The sequence below is a fragment of the Ananas comosus genome, linkage group 16 (genome assembly GCF_001540865.1).
Source record: "Ananas comosus cultivar F153 linkage group 16, ASM154086v1, whole genome shotgun sequence".
Taxonomy (NCBI): Eukaryota; Viridiplantae; Streptophyta; class Magnoliopsida; order Poales; family Bromeliaceae; genus Ananas; species Ananas comosus.
The window spans coordinates 3120092-3131528 of record NC_033636.1 but is presented as its reverse complement, the minus strand read 5'-3'; the positions used below and the strand labels follow the sequence as shown (position 1 = coordinate 3131528).

Here is an 11437-nt window from a genome sequence, read left to right as displayed (position 1 = left end):
AACCACAGTTAAAATACTTAACCATAGTTAATTAATAATGTGAATCGACAATTTTGTCATTCTTCCTCTTCTTCCTCTTCCTCTTCCTCTCCTGCTTCTTCTTTTTCCTCTTCTTCTCCATATCCTCCTTTTCCTCCTTCATCGTCGTAGTCGATGATCTGATCGTCATCGCCGTTGTGGTGCCCGCGTGGGCCGTCGTCACGGGCGCCTCCGACGGCATTGGCTGCGCCTTCGCCTTCCGTCTTTTCCTTGTCCTCGTTGGCCGCAACCCCGACAAGCTCCGCAAGGTCGCCATCGCCACCGCCGTCGCCGCCGCCTGCTCCCGCAGCCTGAAGAGGGCAAGGGCAAAATTGTCGTTTCACAACTCTACTATTAAAAAATTAACGGCTCTCTAACGGATCCTAACCAGAGGGATATACCTGAATATATTAGGACTAGTGTTTTAAAAAGCCTAAAGCGCACCAAGACGCAAAAGGCTGATAGAGCCTAGGCACAAGGCGCAAGGCGCAGGCGCGCGCCTGAGAGAGGTGAGGCGCATACTTGAAATAAACAAATATACTTTTTAACAATTATTATAAGACAATGAATACTCTTTAAAAATCATATTACACAATAGATATTTTATGAATAACCAAATAATCACATCGTCAGAATAAAAAGATGACAAAAAAGAAAAAAACAACAGATATATGATTATAAAAAAAAAAGAGAGTAATCACATAGTTTTTACTATTAAACAAAAATTATTTTCTGTTAAAAAAAATACTGTCTTTTCTATTAAAAAAAAAGAAAAAAAGAGAAAACATAGTCTTTACTGTTTACAAAAAAATAAAAAGAAAACAATGTTTACCAAAAAATAAAAATAAAATAAAAAGTGTTTAGCTGTTTACTGTTCACACAAAAAAGAAAAAAAAAACAGCGAGAGAGAGAGTGTGTGTATTTACTGTTTAAAAAAAAAAAACAGAGAGAGTGCTCTCTGTTTAGTGTTTACAAAAAGAAAAAAACGTGAGAGGTAGAGACCGTAGAGTGAGAGAGGAAGAGAAATTAAAAAAGTGTGAGAGGGGAAGAGATCACACTTGAGTGTGAGAGGGTAAAGCCTCGATGTGGGTTGAGTTGAACACTTGAACCTCAGAGAGTGAGCGAGAAAGAGAGAGAGTGAAAAGCTCGAGCCGTCAAGCGAAGCACGTCGCGCGGACTATGGAGCAAGAAAGAGAGGGATTCTTCGTCGAGCGGAGGCCGCGGAGCCGTGGAGAGCTAGCGAGCAACGAGCGGATGGTTGCTCGAGCGACGAGCGGAGGCCGCGGAGCCGTGGAGAGCTAGCGAGCGACGAGCAGATGGTTCCTCGAGTGACGAGCGGAAGTGTCAGGGAGTCCGATCAACTCTAGGGCTTCTCCTGTTTTTTTTTTTTTTCTTTTTTACACTTAATGGGTTAGTTGGATCATGGATGTTGGATCAAAGTCCAAACCCATTAGCCGTTTTTTTTTGCCTCAGGCGCGCCTTGCGCCTCAGTGTAGGCATGCGCCTAGGCCCACGAGGCGCGCGCCTGGGCGAGTCGCCCGCCTAGGGTCTTCCTAGGCGCGAGCCTCCTCGCCTAGCGCCTAGGTGCCTACGCACGCGCCTGAGGCGCGCCTTTTAAATCACTGATTAGGACTTTTGCAGAAATAACTTATGAAAGTTGAGCTTTATAGGGATATATCTATAATTCATCATGTTTGCAGGGACGTGCATGTCATTAACCCTATGTAATATGCCAATTGTACCCTCCAACATCCCCCAAACCCTATCAACACCATCGTTCCTATCGCTCTCTGACACGCACGCTGCCCCCCCTCTCTCTCTCTCTCTCTCTCTCTCTCTCTCGCACGAACAACTATCCTCTTCCTATCCTCTTCTGCAGCGTCATCCTCCAAGGTAATCTTCGCGACCTCCTTCCCTCCATTCGCCATTTTCGCAAGCATATTTAATCACTTCTTCTCTCTTGCTAAAACCAATTGTTTTCGAACCGAAGTTAGATCCGATTTGGGGTTTTTTTTTTTTCCCTTTTTTCGTCGATTTAAGGAGTGTTTATGCCTCGTCTTCACATATTGATTACAGATCTGTTGCAAACTTCGTTAGATCTGAAGCCATGTCTTGTTTTGTTTAGTTGCAATCTTTCTACAGGACATGCTTAATAGGAACTTTGGAATTTTTTATTCTTATTAATCTAGTTTTGGATTTCGTTTTTTTTTCATCTCCCTTTTCCTGGACCTGATTTGGAAATGTTAGGGAAAATTTATTTATATTTTATGCCCTAATTAATCATGCGTTGACCTAAACGTAAAAAACCTAGAGGAAGAATTAATGACACGCATCCACCCAATATCCTGATGTCGAGATGCTTTTTGTGGAACAAAGTAGTGCTCGAGTAAACACTTCGAATGGTGGCACATCGGCAAAATCAAAGAAATGAAAGTCACCACTTGTAGAGGATTCAATCAATGAACAATTTTGTTCAACCTTGCATTCACTTGAAACTTCATTTAACGATGCCAATGAGCACTTAGGTCAGCTTGCTAATTGCTTTCAATTCATGGCAAATAATGAGACCAAAAAGGAGTTGTTGTTTATGCCACTGAAATCCTAGTGGTAAATTGTTTTTTTTTTTGTTTAAAGGAACTACCAGAAGAGGGGTGATAAGAAATGACCAAATATGTTTTATTGTAAGAATTGTAACACACCCCACCTCCCGCCCGCCCCAAAAAGTTTTATTGTAAGAATTGCACACACACACCAAATATGTTTTATTGTAAGAATTGTACACACAAGTGAATTAGGTGTTTGAATATATTCCTCTAGCTCCCGATGACCTGACTTGGTTGATTTTTTTTTTTTTTGGTGATTTACTCTATTTAGGTGTTTGGCCTACTTTTTTTGAGGTAAACAGAAGTTAATAAATCTCAATTAGTTTTATAATTGATGCAATTATATTTTTCAAGTTAGAGATATGGTCTATCTTTGCTTTGTATTGAGCTGCTGCTATTCTCTTTTTGTTTCTCATTTCTCCATGATCTATGTTTTTCGAGCATGGTGGATTTCAAAGTCTAGTATACAACCTTAGTTGTCAGAATTTGATACAATCAAGTTAAATATAATGATCAAAAGCTGTCAAGCATCTCAAAACTAATAGCCAACTGATTAATTTTCGCTGCTCAACCATTGTTGCCTGCTCAACCTAATAGCACTTTGTCAATTTGTGGGCCTCCTACACTTGTTGTTGCTCACACATTGTATACTACCCGTTACTGGTGTTGATAAGTGATGTGCTTTCAACTTCTTATTTTTTATAACTTTTTGAACCACCACAGAAAAGAGAATAACTAGCTTCAACTAGTGGACTTTTTCTTCTTCTCTCTTTATTGATCAACCTTCTTTATTGATCCACCTACTTTGAAGCTATTGCATATTAGAGTTGATTAAGTTATTCCCATTCTTAAGGAAATAATTTAGAGATAGCCTCAGGTGAACTCTTTAATTTTCTTGTTTCTCTGCTAGATCCTAAGGTTGAGAGTTATCTACCTTCCCACTCCCATATTGAGGCATCATCATCCTTCATCATTTATTAAGGAGATTGCACCGTCACATATGTCCCTTAGCGGAGAGAAGCTTTCTCAGGTTCCACAGCATGAAGAGCATATAGCAGAAAACTTATCAATAACGGAAAGGTGTTTGTTTTCTTATGGAGGATCCGACGTTCCTCTCTCTCGAAATCTATAGTGGAAGGAAAATTTTGCAAATACAATCTTGTTGAGTCTCCATACCTCGTGGATAAATTATCTCTGTTAAGGGAAAAGTTTTTTACTTACGTGTTCACACATCCAACATTTGTTGTCTTAGTATCTTTAGCTTAATTTGCAAAATTTGGTATTTTTTTTCTTCATATCATGTATTTTCCTTCCTTTCAAGCAGTAGATGAATTAGCTATAAAGTTATCTTGTACATAGCAGCTAGAAGATGGATCCCAACAGGCGTCAAGGTGGAATCCAGCAATTGCTAGCAGCTGAGCAAGAAGCTCAACAGATTGTGAATGCTGCAAGAAATGGTAATGTTCTTTGGGGCTTATTTCACCTTTGTGCATGTGTTGTTCTAAAAGCATAATGTGAAGGGGGAAAAAAAGAAGAAAAGAAACATCATCATTCACTGGCAAGTTGCAAGCATGTAGCTTCTTTTAATAAATCTCTGTTGTGCAATACAAGCTCTTGTTGCTTTGGTGACATTAATATCTTTTTTTTTTGGTTAATAACTAATGAAGCATGGTAGTTGAAGCATTTTTCACATTGTTTTTTGTCTTCCCATTCTCTAAACGAGATGTGAATGACTTCATTTTTGGATTGGTGCGATGCATTCGTTGTCAATAATTTTTCTAATTTACTACGCAGTGAATATATTACTAATAGATAAGAATATTTTAGACATCTTTACCATATTGGCATTATCAAATGAAAAAGCATAATACCTGTTTATTATTCCTCTCTTCAGTTCTTCGTCAGTTCTTCCATTTAGATTTGAGTTATTTTAAACCATGTCAGGTGCTAGAGAAGCAATCTTGCTTTCTGAGTGTCAACCTCTCTGCATAGAGTGTTAAGATATTTTGAAGTGATTTACACATATGCTTTAGTTAGGCAATGTTTGGCTCCATGTAAGACTATCAAAAAGGGGGGAAAGTATTTTTTTCATGGAAAAGGAAAATTATGGCTTATGAACATGGTTAGGCCATTTATGCGTGAAAATGTATCTAACTACGGATAATTTATCAAGATACACGGCTATCATTGATATAAAAAAATGTTAATAAACTGACATATTTTAAATAAATATTTGGAATGTAAGGAGTCATTCAATAATAATAATATTAGGATATGATATACATAATAAGCTTGTCTTTTAGTGACATTTATCAAATGCTGCATTAGGATTTGGAAATGCTGCCTGAAACTATCATCATTTCTTTTCTATCCTGGTAATGGCGATCATTTATTTGCCTTACCACAATTCTGGTTATAGGTATGCACCTATGCTACTAGTAAAATGATGCTAAATCATGAGATTGTTTAAGTAGATACTTTTGAGAGTTGTCAATATTAATTGGACCAGTCAGTTTAAACTTGTATGTTAAGTGCATTTTATGATATTTTGAGACTGAAAGATCAAGCCATTGGTGATCCATATCTGATCAGATTGAAACTTGGAGAACATGAAACGCAAGACAACACGAAACTTGGCTTTTAGATACTTGAAATGCTCTACATCATACTTAATGGTATGGATCATATATTCCGTAGTATCATTGTCAATAATGACTTATAACGAGGTGCTTATACTCATAAAATTATATAAATTTAGCTCCCAATTAGACAATGATGTATACTCAAAATATATAAACAGGGATATAATGTTTAACTTGAACATCCAAACATGTATATGCATGTACGCAAAAAGAAAGCACTACAGTTGCTTGCATCTTATTTATTTAATTGAAAAATTGATAATGCAATCTATGGTAGTGCAAGCACAGCCAGGCATCGCCAATTTATTCAGAGTAGAAAACTAGGCATCTATAATGAATCTCTTTCAATTTGGATTATTGCTTTACAGAGAAGATCATTGATGTTAATTACATCTGTAAAAGGCCTAGTATATTCATAAACTATTCAAACCTTTTCCACATTTTGAACCTTCTTAAAATGTTGTATATGAAAAGCTAGCATTTAAGATTGTGTCAATATAGTATCCAATAAAGACACCTAGAGTATCAAATAGTTAAAGATGGAGGATATGAAGAGCGTAGAGTTTCTAGACAATGTTGTATGTCAGTAAATTGCTGCCCTTTTTTGTCTTGCTTTAGTATGGAAAATTTGGTGATGGTCCTAGCTATAAGCTTTATCAAGAGGAAGTGAAGCAGAGCAGTGTGTAGAACTGCTGGTTGAAACATTGTACTTTGTATGCCTTGTAAACCGAACTCAAGCGAGCAGTGGTAAAAGGTCCAAGTTGGTAGCTTGTTCAAATTGACTTCTAAAAAGGAAAAGAACTACCCTACTAGTAGTAAAATAACAACAAAGAAGAAAATGCACTGCCATGGAAATGTACATCATGCTAGTTGGTTCTCAAAGTACACAATTACTTCCCCTTGCGGACTAGCTATTGCCAAACCAGTACTCAAGTTTAAAATAAGTCAAGAAGTTTGAAGTGATATAATTGTGGCCTTAAACCAATTTTACTTATAGCTCATGATCAAGGATCTTGTGAATTTTTGTTATGAGTTTTTCAGAGTACTTTGTTTGGATTGGATACTAATTTAAATTTTGGTAGAAATTTATGTTGTAGGGTATTCGTAACAAAGCGTTCTTGGGTTTTTGCAGTTTCAAATTTTGCAACTTTTTTTTGGTTATAAACGAAATAGGATGTCACATGATTCTTCCTTTTCCTTTTAATCGTTGAATTGAGATGAATTTGTGTTCTCAATTGTTGTTTGTGAATTAATAACGGAACTAATTGGAACTGATTTTTTTCTTTTTTTTCTTTTGAGAATGAAGCGAAATTGGCTAGGTTAAAGCAGGCTAAAGAAGAGGCGGATAAGGAGATTGCTGAATATCGTGCACACATGGAAGCTGAATTTCAGAAGAAGGTCGCGGAGGTAAACGACAATTATGGATGACCTTTTTCCTCATAAACTAATGGAGTTAAATTTATCCATTACTTTTCCTTTTTCTATGATCAGAGTAGCGGCGACTCTGGTGCGAATGTCAAGCGCCTTGAACAAGAAACAGAAGCAAAGATCGAGCACCTCAAGTCACAAGCCGAAAGCATCTCCCGTGATGTCGTTCAAATGCTTTTAAGGCATGTGACCACTGTCAAAAATTAAGCGATCCTATGGATAACCACCAAATAATAGTTGATGTTGATGTTGATTGTTTCTATGCCATTTGGATGGTTTTGTTGTTTTGAGAACTCATGGGTGGGAATTGAATTCCATGCCCGTAGTCGTCACTCTGGCATTTTCCTAGAATAAACTACTACTGTGTTGTCCACAGACTCGGTCATTATTGTATAAGGTTGGTGCTTGCACTTGTGCTGTTGCATCAGCATTCACATTAAGTGTTGGCTATCTTTTCCTGGCAGGATTATTCGGTGTAATCTATGTTATCCATTCGACTTGGCTGCCACAACACTCCCAAGATGGCCAAAAATTTCCTCGGCGAAATTCTACGAAATTCGGATCTTAAATCACATAGAAATCCAATTCCAAGCTTCAGTTTCAGCGAAAATCCATCAAAAAGACCTCTCGTCATATCCACTATCAAGAATCCACCAAAAATCGGATTCAAAATTATAAACTAACAAGGAGAAGAATCCGCTAAAAGGCCCGTAATAATTCAAGTAATTTAATTTTAGTCCAATTTTGATCTGGTACATCCAATTGGAGCCCTTCTGCATGTCGATTTATACCTAAATTTGACAGGCAGACTCAATTAAAGTTAATTAGATACAATTTATCTTAAGTTTTTGGTTTTGGATTATTTTAGACTATCGAAAGTTCTACGCCGTTTTCACTGCTCAAGTATCCAAATGACACAAAACTTTAAATCTGACTTTAGAAAAATAGTAAAATCAACTTTTCAAAGTTTCATAATTTTTCAGTCCTATAAATTTTTCAGTTGAACTATTAGCCCTGTTTTATATACAAATTTCAAAACTCTTATTTTCATTCTAATTTAATCGTAAACCATTTCTAAATTATCCTTTATTGCTCTAAATCTAATAAAAATAGTATTTCATACTATTTTTATTTACAGTTACTTCTATATTAAAAAAATCTTATGTACTACAATATTAATTTACAATAATATTATGGCCTATCTAATTTAACAGGACCACAAAGTGATCTAACATGAGTTTTGGAGACATCTATTAGGTACGGGCTATTAATGTGTAGAAGCCTTGTACATGACTAATTAGCGTTTATGTAGGGGTGGAACTGGGCCGGGTTTGGGTCGGGTAATACTATGCCCAAGCCCAGCCCTAATGAAAATGTTGGGCTTCGGGTCGGGCTTTTACCCAATTTTTTTAAAAAACTAAGGCCCGACCTAAGCCCAAGCCCAAGCCCAATGCCCAATACTCATCGGGCTTTGTGGAGGCTCATTTCATTCATTTATCATATAATACATAAATACTTTTATTTGTATAAAATTAAAATAAAATATTTAGTTTTAGTTTGATTACATCAAAGAAATTAATATCTAACATCAAATATATCCTAATATAGAACTAAATATTTTGCTAATATATATTATATCCTCATATATATAAGTACATATCATTAATAACAATATATACTATATATGATATACTATATCATTTATTTCTTTTAATAGATAAATAATATGTATATAATTAAATATTTTATTTTGATAATTAATATATCGGGCTTTTGGGTCGGGCTCGGGCCGGACTTGGACATGCCCGAATAGGCCCAAAATATTTTGGGCCTAAATTTTTAAGCCTGGCCGAACCCAAAGTTATATTTTTAATACCCAAGCCCGGCCCAAACATGGCCTATTGGGCCGGTCCTTGTTTAGCCCCGGGCCCAGTTCCACCCCTACGTTTATGGGACCCAAATTATATATAGTATATAAGAAACACAATACAGTTGTGGTCCTGAGTTGGATTCTTGCCATCATTTGCCCTGTCCCATTGAGAGCAAATTAGAGAGATGACGAATCCAAACTTGGAAGCACTCAATTCTAGGATCGGTATTTGAGAGAAGTTAAAGTCTATGAACATATTTCATCATGCTTGAATTTTGGTTAGTGTTTATAATTAAATACATTAACAATTGTCTAACGGTTTACATGTGATTTTTGGGTTAGTTGCATTTATTTGCATAAAGATCTAACAAGTGGTATTAGAGCGGACACACGTGATTAAATCGTTAGATGTCTATTTTTTAAATAAAATTGTCATGAATCTTTGTTAGTTTTTCACATTGTTGTTCGATTTATGACATTTTGGATTTCATATTCTGATTATTTAAAGATTTAGGATCATAAAATAAGGTTTTTAGGGTTGCAAAATAACCCATAAGGCCCAAGGGAGGATTAATTTCGCATCTTGAAAACTATTGAAAACTGTCATCTTGCGACCCCTAACAATCTGCCCCCTACCTTATATTTCTAGTTTATGAGAATTTTGATTTTTCTTTTTTTGTATGCAAAATATAATTTTCAAATTTTGGTNTAGGATCATAAAATAAGGTTTTTAGGGTTGCAAAATAACCCATAAGGCCCAAGGGAGGATTAATTTCGCATCTTGAAAACTATTGAAAACTGTCATCTTGCGACCCCTAACAATCTGCCCCCTACCTTATATTTCTAGTTTATGAGAATTTTGATTTTTCTTTTTTTGTATGCAAAATATAATTTTCAAATTTTGGTACTTTTTTACTTTTGGGGTGTCTAATTTTTTAAAATAAATTAATTGAAATAACATGTTACCAAAGTAACCTCTTTTGTGTAGATTAATTTATGTAATATATTTGGATGTGTGTATTTGTTGTTTATGTGAATAGTGATCGGCCCAAAAGAAGTTACTATTTGGCCAAACTACACATACACTTGTGGTAATAAATATATGACAATCATCAAGTGTGCCATGTGAATAATTAGTCAGTCCAAACATTATTTGTCGGGATTAATTTTTAGTATTTGATTACCATTTACAGTTGATATTTTTGTCAAAAAACTAAATGTCAATGTTGTACAAGGTATCTTGTTTTGGGGCCCACCATTATTTAAATTTATTTATTATGTTTTGTTATGGAAAAAAATTCTTAAAAAAGTTATGAGCCTAATGTTTGAAGTCTAATTCTCTGTTTAGTTAATGCTGATGCTTCTTCAATATCTGCAAATATCAATTCAATCCTAGTGCCGAATGGCACAAATTTCAAGAATTGGAAAGAGAATGTTGTGATTGTTCTCGGTTGCATGGATTTGGACATTGCGCTATGGACAGAACGACCCCCTTCTCTTACAAATAAAAGTTCCATTAAAGATAAAAAGGGACTTTGAGAAGTGGAAACGTTTTAATTGCATGAGTCTCATGATAATGAAACATGCAATTCTAGAAACTTTAAGGGGCGCTATGTTTGATGAGGATAATGCTAAGAAGTTCCATGGGGAAATGAAAAAGCGCTTCGCCAAGTGCATAAAGGTTGTCTAAACTTATTTCAATAAGATATAAAGGAAACGACAACCTAAGGGAGCACATCATGGAGATATCTCACGTTGCTTCATAATTAAAGGAACTAAAGCTAGAGTTGTTTGAGGACTTGCTTGTGCATCTGATTCTCATTTCTCTTCCTACACAATACAGCCAATTTAAAATGAGTTACAATACTCAGAAGGATAAATGATCTCTTAACGAGCTTAATTCTCATTGTGTGCAAGAAGAAGAAGCTGCAATACTCAGAAGGATAAATGATCTCTTAACGAGCTTAATTCTCATTGTGTGCAAGAAGAAGAAGCTGCAATACTCAGAAGGATAAATGATCTCTTAACGAGCTTAATTCTCATTGTGTGCAAGAAGAAGAAGCTGCAATACTCAGAAGGATAAATGATCTCTTAACGAGCTTAATTCTCATTGTGTGCAAGAAGAAGAAGCTGCGATTAGGACATCACAAAAGAAAGGGCAAAAGAAATAGGATTCAAAATTCACTTGTTACTTCTGCAAGAAGGGTGGACATATGAAAAAAGAATATCCCAAGTATGCCGTTTGGCGTGTTAAGAGAGGCAAGCTTCTCACTTTGGCTTGTTCTGAAGTTAATTTGACTTCTCTTCCTAGATACACTTCGTGGATAGATTCTACTGCTGCTACTCACATAAGTGTGTCTATGCAAGCTTGCTTGACGACCGACAGCCAAATGATGGTGAATGATTCATCTTTGCGACAACAAATCAATTGCAGTTGAGGCCATAGGGACTTTTAGGTTGTTGTTAAAGATTGGTTTTTATTTAGATTTGGAAGAGAAATTTACGTTACTGTTGTTTAGACAGAATTTGGTTTCTATTTCTGTTTTGGATAAATCTAGTTACTCTTGTTCATTTGGAAATAATAAATTTAGTCTTTTTCAAAATTCAAATCTTATTTTTTTTGAGAGATAGGTAGCACGCTACCCTTTTCGTTTATTTCATTTAGAAATAAACTTAGCTGAAAATGTGAATCAACTATATTGGTACTGGTTCTTCAAAATTCAAATCTTATTGGTACTGGTTCTTTATATATAAATGACAATCTATATTTGTTGGATACAATCGCTTCATATAATGAAATTTTGCATACTAGTTCTCGCGGTACAAAATGAAAATTAAGTAATGAGAATTCCACTACGTTATGGCACAAGTGTTTG

The 11437-nt window shown here is 35.7% G+C and overlaps 1 protein-coding gene across 2 annotated transcripts; it reads left to right on the top strand.

Annotated features, from left to right (window-relative positions):
* LOC109722267 (V-type proton ATPase subunit G-like) lies at positions 1723 to 7183 on the top strand. 2 transcript variants are annotated; one of them, XM_020250239.1, is made up of 4 exons: positions 1723 to 1911; positions 3984 to 4078; positions 6570 to 6670; positions 6755 to 7183. In XM_020250239.1, exons 2-4 carry the CDS (start codon positions 3991 to 3993, stop codon positions 6896 to 6898), a joined length of 333 nt encoding a protein of 110 aa, XP_020105828.1. In that variant the 5' UTR covers positions 1723 to 1911; positions 3984 to 3990; the 3' UTR covers positions 6899 to 7183. The 2 variants fall into 2 exon arrangements, with proteins under 2 accessions (XP_020105828.1, XP_020105830.1); XM_020250241.1 differs by having other exon boundaries at positions 1833 to 1911; positions 3981 to 4078.

Excerpts from the sequence above, each read along its gene's own strand:
- LOC109722267 (XM_020250239.1), top strand. The coding sequence starts at position 3,991 with ATGGATCCCAACAGGCGTCAAGGTGGAATCCAGCAATTGCTAGCAGCT. Across the intron at positions 4,079-6,569 it reads TGTGAATGCTGCAAGAAATG|CGAAATTGGCTAGGTTAAAG; the intron begins GTAATGTTCTTT and ends TTGAGAATGAAG. Across the intron at positions 6,671-6,754 it reads TTCAGAAGAAGGTCGCGGAG|AGTAGCGGCGACTCTGGTGC; the intron begins GTAAACGACAAT and ends TTCTATGATCAG.